The 21,308-nt window shown below is 49.8% G+C and overlaps 1 protein-coding gene across 5 annotated transcripts in view; it reads left to right on the top strand.

Moving 5' to 3' along the window:
• The window catches only part of LOC118088930 (tyrosine-protein phosphatase non-receptor type substrate 1), a 271,710-nt gene that overhangs the window by 132,059 nt on the left and 118,343 nt on the right, over positions 1 to 21,308 (top strand). For 2 of the 5 annotated variants that reach the window (XM_088674779.1, XM_060277363.2), the window contains exon 2: positions 20,371 to 20,461. In XM_088674779.1, the coding sequence (XP_088530905.1) occupies positions 20,377 to 20,461 (85 nt within the window). In that variant the 5' untranslated portion in view covers positions 20,371 to 20,376. Of the gene's footprint in view, positions 1 to 19,327; positions 19,834 to 20,370; positions 20,462 to 21,308 lie in introns of those variants that run through there. The other 3 variants (XM_035123157.3, XM_035123158.3, XM_060277364.2) reach the window with 3 other exon arrangements.

Below are 21,308 nucleotides of genomic sequence, written 5' to 3'. Positions count from 1 at the left end.
ACCACAAAATGGCTTCCCCTCACCGTCGGGGAGGAAGGGATGAATGACGATCTACATAAGGAACAAGGGAGGAATAAAGATCTGTATCAGGATCTGCTGCCTCTGCGGATTCTGCCACCTGAGGCAGTTTCCTCACCTTGCCTTATGGGAGAGCTGGCCCTGGTTACGTGTCTTGTTATCTTGCTATGGCCGAAACATTGCATTTAAGTAGAAGGGAATATTCACAACCAGTGCAGAAAATAATTTACATAATATTTGCAGCCTAAAGCAATGAATTATGGTGCTGGAGGAGACTCTTGAGAGTCCCATGGACTGCAAGAAGATCAAACCTATCCATTCTGAAGGAAATGAGCCCTGAGTGCTCACTGGAAGGACAGATCCTGAAGCTGAGGCTCCAATACTTTGGCCACCTCATGAGAAGAGAAGACTCCCTGGAAAAGACCCTGATGTTGGGAAAGATGGAGGGCACTAGGAGAAGGGGATGACAGAGGACGAGATGGTTGGACAGTGTTCTCGAAGCTACGAACATGAGTTTGACCAAACTGCGGGAGGCAGTGGAAGACAGGAGTGCCTGGCGTGCTATGGTCCATGGGGCCACGAAGAGTCGGACACGACTAAACGACTAAACAAAAACAACGATGACTACTGCTCATACTCCCTTGCGTAATTTCCAGTCTTGGCCTTGGCCAAAGTGTAAATTGCAGGAATTTCCTCCCCTGTTCTCATTCCTATTGGAATTTTTTGACATCCCTATTATTATTTTTGAGGGATGGCTGAGAACATGCTATGCATACAAACGGTCCTGTATTCAATCCCTCCCTGGAATCTCCAGGTTATTATACTTTTTAAGAGATCAGGTAGCACGCAATGGGGGCAGACCTCTATCTGATCCCCTGGTGAACTACGTGCTGCTAACTGGAGCAGACAGGACTAATGTACCTGGCGGGGATCACTGGGAGATTCACAGACTCTCATTTAAACTGGGAGGCACCACAGCGCAGTTCAGGAATAGAGCACTTGCTCTGTGTGCAAAAGGTCCCCTGGTTCTGTCACTTCATCTCCTGTGGAAAGGGATTTAGCATTTATTGCAAGAGTCGGGCTAATATTGGTACCCACCAACTACTCTTCTGTAGCTACCATCATTAGCCAATCCTTGAATAAGCTTATCCATTTCATTTTCTTTGATAACAAGAAGACTTTACTGGAGCAGACAAAAAGCCAATCTACTTCAGCATCCTATTCTTTCTGTGCCTATTGAAAGCTCGCAAGCAAGCAAGCAAGGCCTGAGAGCAGGGGGGGGGGGGAAACCATTCTCTTCATTCTCATTCCCAGCAACTGGCATTGAAACGCATGCTGCCTCTGCCTGTGGAAATACTCAGAAGCGCAGTATTTCTGACAGGTTTCTGCCTAGATCAGGCAATATTGCAAAAGGAGGGCTTCACCCTGAAATTCGTTCTCCCCTCCCTCCCCCTTTTTAAAAAAGGATTGAGAACAGTGATAAAGTTATATTCAGTAGTTTGCCCCTTGGGCTTCCATAGAAATATCCCCTGGCCAAAATGACACTTACAAGTAGTTTGTAACTTAAGTCCGAATGCAAATCTGAAAATCTGCCTTTCAGAATCTGTGTAAATTCATAAACTACATCCTGTAAAGGTGGCTTATCCTACAGCAATACTAATTCAGGCTTACCTGCACTTGATAAAGGGTTCCAGGTTAGAGCCCTCTAGCACTGCATTTTCACAAGCAGCTGGGAGAAATATTTTTATGGTTGTTAATATAGCTCTGCGTTACCTGGCAACACCTGTTCCATGGACAAGATCCCTTTAGAACGTTTACTCAGAAAAGAGTCTCGTATAGCGAAGCCAAATGAACTAGAAGCTCTCTCTCCTTGTGGAGTTTGCCCCAGTAATTGCTTTCTGTTCAGTGGGCATGGGGCATTCCTAAATTGTCCTTTAATTAGTCAGTTCCTGTACTGCTGGAAGGTCTTTAATTATGTCTTTCCTTTTTAAAAAAATAAAAATAAAAGGTGGAATAGAAAAATAGGCCATGTCTGATTTTTTTTTTAAGCAGAGAGAAAAACAAGAGAGAGCTTGTAAATAAAGGTCCCTCCTGGGGGCAGGAATTGGCTGTGTTCCTGCTGAACAAGAAAAATTCAAAGAGCAGGAACTGTAAGGAGGAAGCTTCTAAGTAAAAGCACAGAAGCCCCGAATGCCTCACTAATGGCTGCAGAAGGACAGGGCTCCATGTGCTGCTTTTTGGCTTTGCACCACAAGGAAATGGCAACAACAAGGAATTTGGATTCTCCGTAAACAGAAAGTAACTCCAGAATAAACAGCGGTGTGGAATCAAACCTATTCTATGCATTGCGCTCACTATCCAACCCACCTCTATTAAATCTTCGGGTTAGTCACATTTATTACGCTGAATTATGATTGCTTTGAGTTCCCGGAGAATAGCAGTATAATTTCTTTTTTTACGTAAAAAAAATATTCACTGGTTTTTTTTTTGAATAACAATAACATTGAATAGTAATATGTGAAACAACAAAGGGGGGATGCTATGGTGGGAACCTGAAACTGGGAAATTACAGACAGGATGTCAAGGACTCGCAGCTCTATTCATATAGAGACGATGCCAGCATCATTTTCTGAAAATTTTCAATTGAGATGTTAATACCGTCTTCCCGTATCAGGCAGAGCCTTGAAATGCTGCTTCAGTGGCAAATTGGTTTGAGGGTGATTTTGCAGATAGTGTTGGTCTTGATCTTACAGTGCCATCTCCTCCTCCAACCCCTCCCTCCCTCCCTCCCTCCCTCTTCTTGCCTCTTCTGCCTGCCTTTTTGGCTATGCTTCTTTCCTGAAATGATGGGATTGGCTTCCAAACAATGCCGTGATGGACACTAGGTGCTCTTCTACCTCGGCTGCGGCAGTGGCGCGGAAAGGTCAGCGCTCCCCTCTTTTTTTCTCCTTCCTCTTTCTCTCTTCCTTCTCCTTCTCCTCTCCTCCTTCTCCCTGAGTCAGCTCCGGGGGTTTTCCTGGCCCTGGAGCGCCGCTGGGGAGTCGGCCGGGTGCTCCCACTCCCAGCTCAATTTGGGTCACGTGTGTGTGTGTGTGTGTGTGTGTCAGCGGTTCCCCCAGTTGATGCGCTGGGCATCCCTGGTTCCCCCTCGGCAGTGGCGGAAGCGGTCGCAGTCTCAGCAGCCCGGAGCCAGCCTGGTAGCGCAGTTGGTTCTGGCTGGCTTCAGGAGCTGCTCGCTGCCGTGGCGCCTGCCATTTTGCCTTGCCGGAAGTCCCCATATGATGTGTCCTGTGCCATTGAACCAATCACGCAACATTCATTCCCTGCCAATAAATTTACAACACTTAAAATATAAATCCGGGGACATTAAATGAAATCCGGGGACATTCCGGGGACGGATTTTGTCCGGGGACAGATTTGTAAATCCAGGGACTGTCCCTGGGAAACGGGGACGTCTGGTAAGCATATTTTAGACTCGGGATATTCTTAACCCTACCTGGGGTGTATGGGATGTTAGGGGAAGGGTTGGTGGGAGACACATTGGGATCCTTCTGGGGTAGTTTGTCCACCTTTGGGCCCCACCCTGCATTCACCTGTGGCTCCCAGAAGCTGTCAGCATGCGACTCGGTTGGATGGCGCCTTGTCTGCCTCCTTCCGGCAACTCCTGCAGTCAAGCTGGTGCCAAACGCATTGCTCTGCTTTTCTTTGGGCCACATCAGTGAGGCCGAGAGGGGGGTTCTTGTCATCTGGGCAGCCCAGGGCCTCCAGACACACTGCCCAGGCTTTCAAGTTGCACTCCAGGGAGGTCATTCTGGTGCTGCTAACACAGCGGTTTAACTTGACCCCCGGAGGGAGGGACACTCCATTGCCTCTCAAGACAACCTAGAGATTGACCCCGGGACCTTCCTCTCAGGACTATGCCCTCCCCAAAGAGGGTGGAAGAAACTTTACAAAGAGGAGACTAGTTTGGGAAATGCTGTATTGGCCCGAATATAAGGCACACCTGCAAATAAGCCGCACCTTTAAAATTCATGGCTTATTTGCAGGTGTGGCCCACCTCCTGGCACTACTGCCGTGAACGGTGTGTGTGTGGGGGGGCGTGCCCTGCTCCCCAAGCTGGCACTGCGCATCCGCCTCCCAAGCCGGCGCCAGGGGAGGCTTGGAAGCAGCAGGTGGGCTGCGTGCCGTTGCCCCGTGCTCCTTTCGGGAGGGGGGAGCCGCACCACTTTGCCAGTGGTGGAGGAGGCTTGGGATGGACCCCGTGGATGGAAGGCCCTTGTGGACAGCTGTTTCAGCAGCGATACCGTAAGGTCGCGAATATAAGCCGCACTTTAACTTTTCACAATCGGAATTTTTTGGGGGGGAGTGTGCCTTATATTCCGGCCAATATGGGAGGTATGCTGTGGGAATAGTGCCCCGCTATTGCTTCTAATTTCTCACTCTGGGATTTAATTCCTTTCCTCTGGAGAACCCCAGGAAAGGGGGCTTTGGGAAGGGTAGCCTCCTTGAGTCTGCAGCAAATGCAACAAAGAGGACACCTTAAAGACGCACAAGTTTTATTATCTCATAAGACCTGGTAATCCTACTTAGGAAGAAAGCTCCCTGTCACTGCCTTGCGCTGAGCCTGTCATTTGAGCCACCCCCCTTAAACCACCCCCAACATATGCTCCTCTGGTTTCCTCTTAAGAAGTGTCTGCACAAGCGCATGCTTCTCATGTTCACCCACTATACTCAGGTGCATGTTTGGCTTGGGAGGTGCCGTGCTTTTCCATGTATAAGGCGAGGTTTTTTTATTTTAAAATTTGGTTTAAAATTTGGGGTCATCTTATACATGGATAGTGTATAGGAGGGGCGTGGGATTGGTTGCTGCCCCGAGTCGGAGATGGTCAGCGGCTATTTGCCGTGTTAATGGTGGCTGTGGCAAGGGCTGTTGTTGATTGGCTGTTGCTGCAGCAATAGGGCGGGTGATTGCCGGCTTCTGCTGGTGCGGGGACAGACGATAGGTGGCTTTTTCTACATGTGTGAGTGGCAGCATAGGTCATGCGGGTGAGCGATATTCGGCCATCCCCTCTAAAACAACAACTCTGGGCAATCCTCTCCCCAAAAAGCTCAAAAACTCTGGGCAATCTTCCCGCAATTTCTTAATTTGGAGTCCCCAAAATAGGGGGCGTCTTATACTCGGCATCTTATACATTGCTCACAGGACTGATGGATCGAACAGGCCTTGCTTGGGCAATTAGTGGCCCTCCTTGAAGCCACGCAGTGCAGCCATCTGGGGAATTAGCAAGCCTCCTTGCATTTGGTTGCCTGCTGGAGACGTTTTAAAGCAACCGGTAGGGATGTGAGAAGGCATTGTCGTCCATTTACGTTTGTTGCAAGCAGCACTGTTCCCGTACTGCTGCAGTTTGCCTTCTGCCCAAAACTAGGTCATTTGTCTGACCTGCTGCTGCAGCAGAATTACATGATTAAAATGTGATTGTGTTGTTGCGCTCCATTTGCTTCAATGCAAAGGAACCACAGAGCCAATAAATTATGTGTCGTTTGCAGACTGAAAACAGCAGCAGCATCAAACACTGAACATATTTTCAGGATTGGTTTTCATTACAGACATGTGTCAAATAAGCGACCATTGGCAATATCCTCTCCCGTTTCTGTTTTCATCAGAATCCTTTGACATCCCAAAATAGGTATGGCTGATGCACTGCAATGTTGACTGCTTCCAGGCTGTCAGTATTTTACAGGAAGGGATTCCAATGCATACTAGACCTTTCGGACTGTGTGATTAAAGTTAGTGAAAGCTCTCTGTCGCCCTAGGGCAGTGTTTCTCAATCTTGGGTTCCCGGCTGTTGTTGAACTATAACTCCCTGTCGGAACCATGGGATGGAAAGCCAGCTGGAGCGCTTCTCAGCCTTGCCGCTGCGGAGATCCATCAGTGATCCTCCGACATTCGTCCACAACTCGTGCTGCTGTGCATGAGCACGTGTTACTCAGCAGAGTAAACACACAACAGATCTGGCTGGAGGTGTGGATACGAGGCTACGTTTATTTTACATAAATCGGGACAAAGAAAACATGGCTTCTCTCCTTGTCGTTCTTCTCGGAGAGTGAGAACACAATGTTCCGCTCACAAGACTCCAACATGTAACAATCCCACACATCTGCAGTGCGGGAGGAATGGAATTCCCAACACTCCCATCATCCCTAGCTAGCAGGACCAGTGGCCAGGGATGATGGGAGTTGTAGTCCAAAAGCAGCCAGGAGGGAAAGCACTGCCCTGGGGGTGCAAATCTCCTCTCTCTCTATATATATACATATACAGACTTTTGCAGTTAGGAAAGTGATGGAGAAATGTACTGAAAGTGTGTGATGCACAAATGTCCAACAGGAAGACATGTACATGCCCTATAAGCAAATCAAGAGGAATATCCATTGCCATATGACTGCTCTGTTAACAAATCAGAGCAATTGTAAGATAGCAATGATAATGATAACAATACTTTATTATTTGTACCCTGCCCATCTGACTGGGTTGCCCAAGCCACTCTGGGCGGCTTCCAGCATATATAAAAACATAGTAATGGCTGCCGTCAGATGTCTCCTAAAAGATATATAATTACTCATCTCCATGACATCTGATGGAAGGGCATTCCACAGGGTGGGTCAAATACAGGCCACATTCACGTCATACATTTAAAAAGCTATGATACTACTTTAAACAGTCATTTAAACTCCAAAGAACTGTGGGAATTGTAGTTCGTTGAGGGTGCTGAGAGTTGTTCTGTGACCCCTGTCCCCACACAGAGTTAGAACTCTTAATTGGTTTTACAATCAGTCTCTCTTCACAGGGAATTCTGGGCTGTCCATGGCTACTAGCCGGGATGCCTATGCTCTGCGTCCACACTTGGAGGCAACAATGCCTAGGGTTGCCATATTTCAAACAACCTAGGCAAAAATGGCACGGTCGACATGGGCTGCCATGCATCCGGGTTTTTCCAGACGCTTTCCCAATTTCTGTCCAGACACTGCTACAGACACCTGGATTCCAAATATGTCCGGGAAATCCCAGACGTATGGCAACCCTAGCAGTGCCTCTGAATGCCACATGGGGAGAGTGTTAGAAAAGAATCATAGAATCATAGAGCTGGAAGAGACCACAAGGGTCATCCAGTCCAAACCCCTGCCAAGCAGGAAACACCATCAAAGCATTCTTGACATATGCCTGTCAAGCCTCTGCTTAAAGACCTCCAAAGAAGGAGACTCCACCACACTCCTTGGCAGCAAATTCCACTGCCGAACAGCTCTTACTGTCAGGAAGTTCTTCCTAATGTTTGCTCTTGTCTTGTGCTTGTTGTGTTGCTCTTGTCTTGAGTGTTGCTCTTGTCTTGTGCTTGAATCCTGCTTGCGGGTTTCCCACAGGCATCCAGCTGGCCCCCGTGAGAACAGGATGCTGGACCAGACGGGCCACTGGCCTGATCCTGCAGGCTCTTCTTGTGAATTACAGCTCTTGGAGGGGGACAGGGGCCTCCTAACAACTCTCAGCACCTTTAGCAAATGACAGCTCCTTGAATTATTTGGGGGGGGGAGCCACGGCTGTTTAAATGGATATCGTAACTCTTTAACTACCTGAATGTGTGAATGTGGCTTTAGTCTGTTGAATCCTTGTGCAAGCAAATGAGGATAAGTGCTTGTTGGGTTGTCTGGAGGAGCCCCCAGTTTTCCTGGCTCCCCAGTGTTGGTACAATCCGAACCCCAGGGAGGATTGAATGCTCCACTCTTGCTTAAATGGAAATGGTGTCACGCTCTCATTCGCGGCTGCCTCACTTCCAAGAGGAATAGGAGCATGACGAATGGACGGACACAAAGGAGCTGCAGGAAGGGATCGGTGGAGGGAAGCAAGGTTTGTTATTTTATTTTGCAGTGGCCAAGTGGTACAACGGGAGGCGAGGCTTCAGAGAGGAAGTCTGTTGCTTCTGCAGGGTGGCCAAGCTCCGAGGCCTACGTCGGTTTTATTTTAGTTTTCACCTTGTTGGGACCCTTTCTGCCGTTGTTGTGGCTGTTGCTCCTGCTGTCTCTCATCATTCACACGGAAGGACCATAGCTCAGAGCTAGAGCACCTCATTTGTATGCAGACGGCTCCGGGTTCAATCCCCAGGGCTCCCTCCAGACAGGGCTGGGAGAAACCTCAGTCTCAAATCCTGGGAAGCCCCTGGCAGTCAGCATAAACAATACAGAGGTAGATGGGTGCCTTGCTTAGCACTGTGTTGAATTCCACCTGAGGGATCTCAGAAAAGCTACCCTTCTAACAAGACAGTTATTAGCGCCATGCCCTGGCCCGGGGTCCACTTCTATCAAGAGCTGTGTGGGAGCAGGGCCAGCCCTACCAGTTGGTAGAGTCAGGCAACTGGCAACTGCCTCGGGCGGCAAATGCTGTAGGAACAGAGGCAGCTCTACACCCATTTATCTCTCTGTCTCTGGAGTCCAAAACTGAGCACCCCTCCCATGTAGCCTGCCCTGCACCCCCCCTCCCCAAGCTAGCCAGCTCCCCTCAGGAGCAACGGAGGTCAGTTTCCCATGAGCAGTTTGAAATAAGCTTGCCAGTCCAGCCAACTTTCGTATGTGGCACAAGGTACGTGAATCACCTTCGTCTCAGGAAGTAAAATGTCCTGGGCTGGCTCTGGGCAGCTAGCTCTGGTTGTTCACTGGTAGTGGAGCAAAAATGTTCTTTGCACATGCTCAGATGCACGTTCCTTTCCTAGCACTACTTGACATTCCTGCACACACACACACACACAAACACACACACAACCATACATTTAAAGCACATAGCTTCCTCCTAAGAATCCTGGGAACTGTAGTTTGTTCAGGGTGCAGGGAATTGTTGCTTCGGGGGGGGGGGCTCCAGTTCCCAGGATTCTTTGGGGGAGAACAGTGTCCTGGTTTGAAAACTGGGCACTTTGCCCCTTAAGATTACGCTGGATATTAATTCCATAATTTCTGCAGCCACATCCTCGCCCGTGCCCTTCTCGCAATCAATAAGCACTCGCATCTCAACTTCCCTCCCTTCCCTAGGGCTTATTTTTGGTCTGTGTTGATCCTGCTCCTTGCCAGCTTCCACATCACCTCCAGGTAAAGCAGGGAGCGCTGGTCTCTCTCCAGATGCACACATCAGAGTATCCCCAAAGTGGCTGCCTGCCGTTAGCCGCTCAATTAATTGATTTGCTGGCCGTTTCTTTTCCGGAATCAGATCTGTGACCAGACCCCTTGTTTGCAGCTCCTTTATCGCGAAAGGGCAGGGATAGAGCTTGCAAGTGTTTCTTTGTTCCTTCTCCCGAGGGGGGCCTGTTGTGTCTGGATGGAAACGCATCAGTATGCCATGTGGAGGCCGCTGAGTCCCTGGTGCAGTCGGTCTGGTACCCAGAAAGAATCTCCACTCTGCTTAAACCGAAGACGTAAGAAAAGGCTGCAATAGGCAAAGAGGCCTTTTATCTTCTTGAAAACACCTGACTTCTTCTTTGGTGTCATTTTTCCTCTGCTTTCTTCTCCCACGGCATCTTCAGCTTGTCTTGACTATAAAAAAAAAGAATAAAAAATACCAGCTGGATCTCTCAAAGCTTTTAATTGCTTTGGCTTCTGTTCTATGTTACAGGAAGCTTCCTGCTCCGATAGGGTTGGCATCCACTCTTTGAAATGCTCGCTTCTCCAAATTTTGTGATGTAGTTCTCCAGCTGAAAAATGTGGGGGCTAGGGGAAAGGGTGCCTAAGAAGCTGTACGTTTCAGAGAACAGCATATATACATGCATTATATTGGGGGAAACTGCTTACAGTGGTGTGTATCGGGTTATATTGTATAGCAAAATACACTGGTACCTTGGTTCCCACACAGCTTGGCTCCTGAACAAATTGGCTCCTGAACGCTGCAAACCCGGAAGTAATTGTTCCGGTTTGCAAATGTTTTTTGGAAGTCAAACGTCCGTTTCGGCCATCGGCATTGTTTCCAGGGCCATTCAGAAGCCATACCTTGGTTTGTGAATGTTTTGAAAGTCGAACGGACTTCCAGAACGGATTGAGTTCGAGAACCAAGGTACCACTGTATATACATCTGGGCAAATTTGCACCAAAAGGCTGGTGGATTTTCATGAAAAAAATTGCAAACTTGTGCAGAAGGGCTAAGGTTGGAAATGAAGGGAAAACCCCAAATTGACATAGTTGTACCCTAAGCATCTTAGGGTATTGGGTGCTCCAATCATCAGGTCAGTAATTTGTCAGAAGGGGAGTGGGTGATGATCCTCTCACTGCTGATCTGCGGGATTTCCTGGCAGACAAGCGCAGTGCCTGGAGACAGTGAGGTCGGGCATCCATAACAGTGACCAGAGGAGGGATGACTGCTGGGAGGAGCACATAGTGAAGAAACGCCTTGGTGCATCTGCAACAGCACAACCAGAAGCCTTCCTCTGCCCCAGCTGCAACAAAACATGTCTCTCCCATATCGGTCTCTGCAGCCACAGCAGGTGCTGCAATCTTCCACCTGCCTGACCTCACCCCCAAAAGCACACTCCTCCATTGTCTGCTGAGACAGATGGATGTCCACAATGTGTTGGAGGTGGGCTTTTTCGCCACAGCCATAACTGTCATGCACCCCCTGGAATGGTGGCCGAAGGTGGATGCCATCTAGCAGTGCAACCCCCCCCCCCCAAGAAAAATGGGTGCTGGAACTCACCAGGATGTTGTTGTCCTAAGTCTCTGGGTGACTCATGGCAGCCCTGGACAGACAAGAATTGACCCTGTCCCACGGCTTAACCAATCATGGCCAGGATGAACTAGGTAGAATCACAGGTCTAAAGAAGAAGAAGAAGTAGACTCTCACACACTAGCCAGCTTCCGTTTTGACTTGAAATGTCCGTTTTGGGCTCCTCAGAAGTATGTAAAGGCAAGAAGCAGGCAGGAGGAACGCCAGTTCACAATGGCTCCTGCCTTGGGGGTGCCTGAACTGTTCGGTTTCTGTTAATTGGTTCTTATGGGAAACTTACAGATTCTTGCTTCACACAATTAACTCAAGGCAGTGTCAATTTACTCTTGGCAGGAAGCCTAGGTCTGCTTGGCCTGGAAACTACTCTCTGATTGGTTAACGACCAGCACTGAACTCTGTTATCTAGGAATGCTAGCACAGTTGTTTCTCGTTGGGTGTTAGGAGTAGGAGTGCTGCGTATGGTTGGAGAGAGGGAGATAGAGAGGAATTATTTTGCTTTGCTTTGTATGCAGAAACTCTGCTGGTTTTATTTTCTTTTAATAAATCCTGTAAATAGTTATTCTGCGTCTAGCCGACTAGTCATTTCCACCTCAACTAGCTTCTGTGCTGTGCAGGAAAACTCTGCTACGTTGGGCTAAAGGCACTAGAGCTATGCCTGACACTTCAAAATTCTAAGATGAACTACGTTCCAGCATGCTCCAGCTGGAAAAAAAAAATCAGTGCCATTGATCCGCTTTGGCATTAAAAGTAGCTGAAACCTTCTTTCTAACATGGTGGTGGGAAATGTGGGTCCTCTAGTTGCTTTTGGGCTCTAGCTCCTGTCAGCCCCAGCTGGCATGCTTCAAGGGCTGGGGAATATGAGAGTTGTAGCCTAGAGTAGGGTTACCAGGCATCCTCGCTTCCCGGGGACAGTCCCTGGATTTGCGAACAAGTCCCTGGACAAATTCCATCCCCGGAATGTCCCCGGATTTCATCTAATGTCCCCAGGAAATGCAGCAGCAGCGGCAGTCTCAGCAGCCTGGAGCAGTTGGCTCTGGCTGGCTTCAGGAGCTGCTTGGAAGTCCCCATATGATGGCGGTGCAGGGGCTCTAAGATGCAGCTTCTGGGCTGTGTCCACCTCATAGCTGCCAAGTCTCCTGTTTTTTTGTGAGAAACCCCCGTATTTTAAACAGTTTCCTGCTGGCAGCCCGGATTGGGAAAAATCCCGTAAATCCCCCAGATTTCAGTACCTGCCAGGGAGGCTCCTTCTGCGCATGTCTGGACATGCGCAGAACCGATTTCAGGTGCTCTGCCCATGTCTGGGCACCGAAAATCGGGCAGAGCGGCACCGGAAGTCACTTCTGAGCATGCCTGGACATGCGTAGAAGCGACTTCCGGTGCCGCTTTGCCCATGTCTGGGCCATAGCTGCCAAGTTATCCCTTTTTTAAAGGGATTTTCCATTATGCTGAATAGGCTTCCTCGCGAGAAAAGGGAAAACTTGGCAGCTATGGTCTGGGCACCAGAAACCGGGCAGCGCCGGCACCGGAAGTTGCTTCTACGCATGTCTGGAAGTGACGTCCGGTGCCGGCGCTGCTGATCCCGGATTTTTCTAACCGGGAGTTAGAAGTTATGGTCCACCTTCCCTGACCCCGGCAACTAAGCTGTGAAGGGAGGCTTCATGCTGCCTACCAGAGCTTGCGTGCAAGCAGGAGGGGGCAGGGATCTCTCAGTTAGGCAACAGGAAGCCTCCCTTCCCAGCTGAGGGGTCCCCTCCCCCTCCTGCTTGCACGCAAGTGGGAATGGGATTGGGGCTGCTCCGATGGGAAGGGAGGCATCACGCTGCCCGAGCCTCGCCACTCTCGGCCCTCCTTCTCTGCCTTCCATGCCTGACCCACAATACACCACTTCCCCACCACCACCACCACCCCTGAAGAACTAAGAACTCGGGCTGCCCAGGCTCATGGAGAAAGGAGACAGAAGCCTCGGAGGAAGGGGAAGAGTGGCAGTTGAGGTCAAGGCTGTGGCCCCCCCTCTGCCCCCCCCATCGCTGTAGAATCAACGTCCTGAATGTGTAGTAATTAATTAATTTAAAGTGTCCCTGGATTCATTGAAAAAAATATGGTCACCTTAGTCTAGAACAGGCATCCCCAAACTGCGGCCCTCCAGATGTTTTGGTCTACAACTCCCATGATCCATAGCTAACAGGACCAGTGGTCAGGCATGACGGGAATTGTAGTCCAAAACATCTGGAGGGCCGAAGTTTGGGGGTGCCTGGTCTAGAGAGCTACACGTTTCCCCACTCCTGGTCTCGTGTAACACACAGTCCCATGATCCCCATCCTTTGCACAAAACTCTTTCGCCTTGGGATAAATGCCCGAACAATACATGGCGAGCGTAAGATGTTTGCTGTGGCTGCGCCTCTGCGATGGGTTGCCTCCTGCTAGTTCACACACCGGCGCCCAGTCACTCGTGCCCATTTGCACAATCGCGGGGCAGTCTGCGATGGAAAGCACGTACCGGGGATGCTCTGCTGGCGGGGGGGGGGAATCTTTCTGCCTATTCCTCTAGCTAGACAAAGCTGCCTTCTCATCCCCGCATAACCAAGGAGGGAGTTGGTACCACCCAGCAAACAAGCCCCTATTAAGGACCCGTGTTGTCAGATGAGCTTGAGAGATGTGTTGGCAGGGTGAGTGTGCCCTTTGCATCTGGGGAGGGGGGGGGAAATAGACTTTCTCTGCCAAACGCTTGTCTTGGTTCTAAAGTGGCAATCTTGGGTCTAACTGCTCTGAAATCGCTTCTTAGATGGATCCTCTAGTGTCATGTAATGCCTGCAGCGCTGTCAGAACTTCAGCCAGCTTTGGGTGTCAAACTTGGGACGCGGAGAGGAGGAATATCTGTTGCCTGGGGATTCGGCCTGGGTGCCACAACCACCTCTGGCCAAAGGGAGGATGGGCAGGGAGGGTAGCCATGCCCACCCAAAAAAGCATCTTTGCATCAATAGGCTGGGGCTGGCAATGTGGTGTTCCTTAGCCCCCTATGAAAGTTCCTGAGTTGGGCTAGTTGGTCCGAGCATAAGTGATTTTCATCAGTGTGCATTGCAGAGGTCTGTCTCTTGCCATATGGACCTAACAGGTCCCTATGGTTGTCATCGGGGGCCCTTTTCCAGCTGCCTCTTCCAAGGAAAGTGCAAAAGACGGCTACAAGAGAACGGTCCTTTTCCGTGGTGGCTCCCAGATTTAGGAGTGCTCTCCACAGGGAAATCTACCTGCCACCAACATTGTTAGCCTTCAGCCGCCCGGCATAAATATTCCTCTTTACCCAGGTGCTTGGATCTTAATTCAGTTATAATATGGTGGTATTCTGGGCTTCGAGTGGGGTGGGATTTGTCCTTTGTGTCGATGGATGAACAGTTTCACTATTCTTGTTTCTGTCTCATGGATTATAAACGTCTCGTAGGTTGTTCTGAATTTTAACATTTGCATTAGCTGCTTTGAGGCTTTTTTTGTAAAAAGCAACGAACAAATATTATTATAACAGCAAGTACCATCAATGCAGGCTCTCTGCTGGATGATGTTGCTACAGCTGTTTTAAGTGGCAATGGATGGGGGGGGAAATGGCTCTAGGCGATCTGCTTGTTGTGAGGTCCTTTTAGCTGCAGAACCTCTCCCTCCCATTTTATTATAGAATCATAGAACTGTAGAGACAGAAGGGAACCTCAAGGGTCATCCAGCCCAGCCCCCTGCAATGGGAGGAATCTTAACTAAAGCGTCCATGGCAGATGGGCACCCAACCTCCATTTAAAAATCTCCAGTGAAGGTCCAGGACCTTCCAAGGGTTTCTGTTCCACCAGGACTGTCTTATCTGTATCTGGCACCCTGGTGCCAAGATCCCTCCAGCGCCCCCCGTGAGTGAGGTGGGCAGGAGCGGCGTGCAGGGAGCTGAGAGGCGCGGAGGAGGCAGCCCCAGGCTCGTGCTCCCCATGCGCCTCTGGAGAGCTGCCTGAAGCCGCTCAACAGCAGAGGCGCGCGGAGGCAGACACCAGCGTTCGGAGCCCCTTCCGTGCCCCTGATGGCCAGGCACCCTGGCGCCTTGTGCCACCCAGCCCGGGCCTAGGGACGGCCCTGTGTTCCACTGTCAGAAAGTTCACCCTAAAACATTTAGTTGGAACTTGAATGCATGGGTTCGGGTCCTACCCTCCAGAGCAGTAGAAATCAAGCCAGTAGAAAACAAGCTTGCACCCTCTTCCATGGGACAGCCCTTGAGATATTTGAAGATGGCTATCATATCTCCTCTCCAGGCTAAACATACCCAACTTCCTCAACCCTTCCTCATAATGCTAGCAGTGGACAACCCCCCCCCCCCCCGGCTGCTGTCTCTTCATTTTCCTGTCTGTGGCTTTCAGACTTGAGACTAAGGGGCCACCTGCTCTGTGACTCCCATCATTACAACTCTCCCAATGAGGAACATCTGGAGAAATCTCAGGGGGCCTGGAGGGCTTTCTAAGAGGCACACGCAGCAGCCCATCTAGCCCAAACCCAAAGGGATGTTGTAAAATGCGCCTCTGGATCCCACCGGAATGCATGCAGGCTTCGTTATAGGGTTTCCCAGGTCCTGAAAGTGGATTTACGTGAGTGTGGTATTATGACACTGGACAAAGCTGTAGGGTGGCTTTTGAATAAATGTGTTTAAAATAAAACTTTAAAGGAAGAAAAAGTGCTCTGTTGGGTCAGCTGTTTTCCCATCAGCTGACCCAATGCCTCTACAAAGTCTGCAGACAGAGTCTGCCTCATCCTCTGTGAGTTTGTCTACCAGACATCCCCTTTTCCCGGGGACAGTCCCCGGATTTACAAATCAGTCCCCATACAAAATCCATTGAAGTTGAAAACTGTCCCCAGATTCATTGAAAAAAAATCTGGTAACCTTAGTTGGTGGCCACCACTGGGTTTTGTGCGAGTGAATTCCATAGTTTCAGCTACATGCTTTGTGGAGAACTTCGTTCTGCCTGGCCCAAATCGTCCAACACTCAGATTCATTGGACGACTCCCAAGTTCTAGCATCTTGCTTGATGGAATGATGGTCTAATGCACCTGGACTTTCACATTTGAACACAAGGAGTGGGGTGTTTGCTGAATCGGCCCCGTGGCCCATGCAGTCCGACATCCTGTTCTCGTGCTGGCAAACCACAGACACAGACTTCTCAAGAGACAAGTGTCTGCAAGTGGTTTCTCAAAAATTTAAAAAAAAAAAAAACCACCAGCAAGAAAGGGAAGGGGAAGCAGTAGAGGGGAAATGAGGGTAGCTCTGGTAGCCAGTGGTGGATTGGCTGAGGGTGAACAAATTGAACTTGAATCCTGGAAAGATGAAGGCCTTGTGGGTGGTGGTTCCTGTATCTTGGAGACAGGTCAACTGCCTGTTCTGGAAGGGGCTGAACTCTCCTCTGGTGGAGCAGCCATGCTCTTTGGAGGGTACTTCTTAGTGGCCTCGGTCCAGTATACATGAAGGAGCGTCTCCCCCCCCATCGTTCTGCCCAGACACTGAGGTCCAGCGCCGAGGGCCTTCTGGCGGTTCCCTCGCTGCAAGAAGCCAAGTTACAGGGAGCCAGGCAGAGGGCCTTCTCGGTGGTGGCACCCGCCCTATGGAATGCTCTCCCACCAGATGTCAAAGAGAAAAACAACTACCAAACTGAAGGCATCTGAAGGCAGCCCTGTTTGGGGAAACGTTTAATGTTTGACGGACTTATTGCATTTTAATATTCTGTTGGAAGCTGCCCAGAGTAGCTGGGGTATAAATATAATAATAATAATAATAATAATAATAATAATAATAATAATAATAATAATAAATTAATTATTATTTAGTATTTAGTATTATTATTTTGCAGCCAGGAGTGCCTTTTTACCAGCTCCAACTAGTACACTAGAGGTGACCATTCTTGGACCATGACAGCCCGACCACAGCAGTTCATTGATTGGCAACCCCAAGGCTTGATTACTGTTCCATGCTTTATATGGGGCTGCCCTTGTATCTGGTCCAGAAGCGTCAACCAGTGCAGAATGCAGCAGCCAGATGGCTCACTGGAGCAGATTCTTGGCAACGTGTTACTCTGGACTGTCTGATTAATTGTGCTCCACCTCCCTCCCCGGGGATCCTCTGATGGGGCACTTTTGGTGGTTCCCCATGTGGCTTGGTGGACCTTCACCAGGGACTGAGCTCTTGGTGCAGGCAGCATGCCCTGCCCTGTGGAATTGCCTGCCAGTAGAGTAGAGCATTTCAGCATAAACCATCCCTCCCTTCCCTCTGATAGTGTCTGAAAACTATATTGTTAAGGCCTTTGCGACATGAATTTTCTCTTTGTAGCCATTTGGCGTTTATTGATGTTTGTACGAATGCTTTCTGCTGGTTTTATTCTTTCATGTTGCACAGTGCCTTGATATATATTGTTTTGAAAGTGTAAATATGTAAATGCATAAATCTAGGTCAGTATTTTTACACTAACTGGCAGCGGCTCTTTCCAAAGCTTAACTGGAGATGCCGGGGATCGAACCTGGGGTGCCCTGCTGCTGCTTTGAAGCAGTGTGTCTCCACTGAGGAGGTTAAAGAGACCCTGCAAGTGCCATTGACCTCCCCTGACATAAATTTGTACACTAAACTGTGTAAAGGAGCAGACTGATGTATGCAAGGAAGGGGCAAACATGTATGGCCTAGCACTGCGTGGAGTGGTGACGGGGAGATGGTGCAATGGCTGTGAATTTGGGGGGAGGCAGCTTCTCAGAGACAGGTGACTGGGAACTGGGGGGTAGAAGTTTTGGTCTGATCCACTAGGGCTCCCTTTACAGTATATCACTCTTGCAATAAAAATAGGTGTTGGAGGAAAAGTTTAGGAGGGCCCACTCCCTGGGTCCTTAAATAGCGTCAAAGCCGAGAACCAAATTCCAAAAGTTGCATTTATTTATTTTAAAGAAACACGCCACTTTGGCTTTTGAATTTATTCTTGGACCTGTGATTCCCGATTCTCTATTGAAACCTCAGTGGAGGGGGGTAGATGTTGGTCAGGTCAGCCTCCTGACCTGGACATTTTGGTCTGCCCCCCCCCCATCCTTCTCCAAGACGCATGAGGATCTGGCTGCAGTTGCTTCTTTCCTATATTCTGTACATGCTCAGGTGCACTCTCCCCTCCCCCTCCCCCCATTTCCAAGTCTGAAGCTTAGCATCTAAAGCAGGTTCCTAAACGTTTAGCTCGGTACTTGCGTGGAGACAGTGGACTGTGCTATGAAGACTGTGGCTGTGGTGTTCAGCTACATTTTACTGAAATGAATGAGCATGACTAAATGGGGTCCATTAATTTCCATAGGTCTCCTCTGTTTAGTTGAATAATGTTCCACCCTATGCCGGTTGCAGGCAGTGCAGTCCTACCAGGCTTCCTTACCTTAGCTAAAAAGAGATGATATGCATTTTGCAAACAGAAGCCCAGGTCCATTCCCCAGCACTTTCCAGCAGAAAGGAGGGCTGGTGGAGAGTATTGCCTGCCTAAATCCTCTGGAGGCCCCTCCATCGTCGCAGTAGTAGACCCTACTAAGCTAGAAAGGTTTGGTTCAGGACCCTATCTTCAAAGGCAGATCCCTCTCTTCTTGTTCAGGAATAAATATCTATTAGCCCCTCTCTCCTCCTCCTCCCTGGAATGAAATCCTTCCTGATTTCTGTGCTTCCTGTTTATTTCCTGCCACCACCATCAGCTCACCTCCTTCCTGCATCCCTTGTCTGACAGTCCCATCCTACTATTCCCCGGGCAGGCTTTCCATTCATTTCACTGAAGCTTTTATCAGCTTTCTCTCTCTCTCTTGTATTTTCCTTGGGGAAGAGTTGGAGTGGTAGCTGGGAACGCAAGAGGAGCAAGTGGGGGGGGGGTTAGGTTGGTGGGGGAGAGGAGAGAGTTCGCAGACGGAAGCACTTTGCAGAAGCCAGACTTTGTGCAACAGGGAGTCTCCAGTTCTCCCACTGACCCCTCCCTCCCTCCCTGTCTCATTTTCAGGCTTCTTTTGAAAGCCTGGGGAGAAGAATCCAGGAGTGTTTTTCAGGAGACAAAGCTGCCCCTTCCTTTGCAAAGGGAAGGGCAAGCAAAGGGAGGGAGGGGGGAGGAAGCCTCTGAATTCTCCCAGCCCACCTTAAGAAAAACAATGTGTGGCTGATTCCAGGCAGGCAGGGGTGACCTTACGAAACACAAAAAAAAAGCAAGTTGGCTTGGAGCGAGGCAGGCAGGCAGTCGTAGTGGTACAGCCTCCCTTGTGCTCTTTCTCTCTCCCCCCCCCAACCACCTCCAGCCTTTTCTTCCGATCGCCTCTGTCCAGCTTGCTTTGTGAAAAGCTAGCTGTGGGGGAAAGAAAACTAGGACTGCGTGCTGACTTGCCTACTAGAGAGAGAGAGAGAAAGAGAAAGAGAGAGAGAGAGAGAAGGGGGTGGGGAGGGGGGGGACGACTCTTTCTTTTCTCCTGAACTGGTACATTGTTGAAAAAACAGAGCCCCATCAATGCTAGGCAACGGGAGGGGGGTGGGATGTCGCTGAACCAGCAGCAGCGGAGAGCAGAAGGCACTGCAGAGAGACACAGCCAGACTGACAAGCGCAGCTAGGCAGGGTCCAAGGGCTGCAAAGGTGACACCGAAGACCCCACCTCCCCTGTGTCCGCAGGGGTCTCCCTTCTCCCCCTTTCCCGCAGATGCTGCCGCCCCGTCTCCTCCTGGCATTGCTGCTTGGGGGCGCAAACCCCAGCCCCGTTCCGAGGAAATGTTTTTCCTCTGCAAAAAAGAAAGAAAAAAAATCTCCCCTTCTTCTTCTTCTTCTGGTTTCTTGTTGTGACTCTTAAGGTTTCCTAGTGCGACTGGTGGAAAGGCCTGGAAGAGGAGGAGGAGGAGGAGGAACAGGGAAGGGAAGGGAGGGGGGCACCCCAGCAGCCTTGGCATGTGACTGCCTGCCTGAGCAAAAAGTGGCGATTTTTTTTCCGGCGGTCCCCGGGCGAGCGAGGAGCGGGCTCTCGAGGTGCGCGCGTTTGTCTGCGTGTCTGGGGCGCTGCGCGCTGCAGCGGATGCTGGCCAGGTGAGTCTGTGCCCGGGTGCGTGGCTGTGTTTGCGTACGTGCTTTGCCCGGCACCCCGCAAAGGATGTTGTTGCACAGTTGTTGTGGGGTTGTTGTTGTTTGTTCTGGTGCGCCCTCCTCCCCTCTCCCTGCCGCTTTCCCCGCCGCTGCCCTGATGTCCTCTCTGTAAAATATTCATCTCCCTTTAACCGTTCTTAGCTGGGGATGTGTCAGGAGGAAGGAGATGAAGGGGGGGCATATAACTCCTGATTTCATCGGCTCTGAAAAATAGGTTGGGTTTGGGCTCTCCCCCACCCCCACCCTGCCGATGTCTGTAGACGAGGAAGTCAGGTTGGTTTCCTCATTTTGGGGATGGAGCGATGCGGGGTTTGTTTTCATCTTTCTTGGCTTCATCTGCCCTTCTCTGAGAGAGAGAGAGAGAGAGAGAGAGAGAGAGAGAGAGAGAGAGAGAGAGAGAGAGAGAGAGAGAGAGCTGCTAGAAGCACCCTCTGATTTCCTCTTGATGAAACTCTTTTTTTTTTTCCTTCTTCCCTCCAGTAGCAAATGACCATGGACGCTCCCGGGCTTTCTTCCAGAGGGTTGCTGACCTGCCTCCTGCCTCCCCTGCTGCTCTTCTGTAGCTGCTCAGGTAAGAAAGAAGAGCTTGTTTCCTTTCCCATCCAGGGCATCTTCTGCTAAAGGACATGTCTGGGTTTTGACTTTGATCTGTTCGCCTCCCCCCCCCCCTTATCCATGCAAAAACCAGTTGTCTGGTCTTGGCATCGTCTTCGGTTGTCGCAGCTCCTCAACAGAGCCAAAGGACAGATTTGTGTTTTTGTTATTACAGTATTTCTTATTTGGTTTAAGGGAGCATTTGCAGGGCTGCTGAGTTGGGTAGGAGAAAGACCTTGATCCCTCTCCTTCTTTGCAAGATTCCCCTCCCCCCCCTCCAAACACCACCTACGTACAGTTTCTAGATACGTTGTGCAAGGGCACGCTCAGGAAATGTTCCCTAAAAAGCTGGAGATATGCAAAGGGTTCTGACTGATATAATGTTGAGCTTGGTTCGTGAAGGTGGTGGTACTATTGCAGGAGGCGCTGAGTCTGCCTGGCATTTGGCTGGCATGCACAATGAGGTGCCCGAGGAGAGGAGAGCTTTGGAGATTAGATGGGTATCTTGTGACTTCACTGCCTGTCTGCTTGCAGAGTGAGGGGGTTGTGCTGCTGCTGGTGTGATTTAGCACTTGTGTGACTTTTTAAAGACTCAAAAGCACCTGCCATCTCCTTACAACAATCCTATAAGGCGGGGCAGCATTGTCCCAGTGTGATTTATATGGACTGTGTTTAGCAGCAAGAGTGATTGTGGTGTGTGTGCGCGCGTGTGCAAACAGTTCTACTTTCATAAATCCCTGAACTGCTCAGGTCTTTCATACTTCGAGAGATCACCTCTTACGTTTACTGCAAACTTGGGTTCGCTGGTAATGCCCTCTGGAATG

The sequence above is a fragment of the Zootoca vivipara genome, chromosome 7 (genome assembly GCF_965207765.1).
Source record: "Zootoca vivipara chromosome 7, rZooViv2.hap1.1, whole genome shotgun sequence".
Lineage (NCBI taxonomy): Eukaryota > Metazoa > Chordata > Lepidosauria > Squamata > Lacertidae > Zootoca > Zootoca vivipara.
This window is presented reverse-complemented; position numbering and strand designations above follow the sequence as displayed.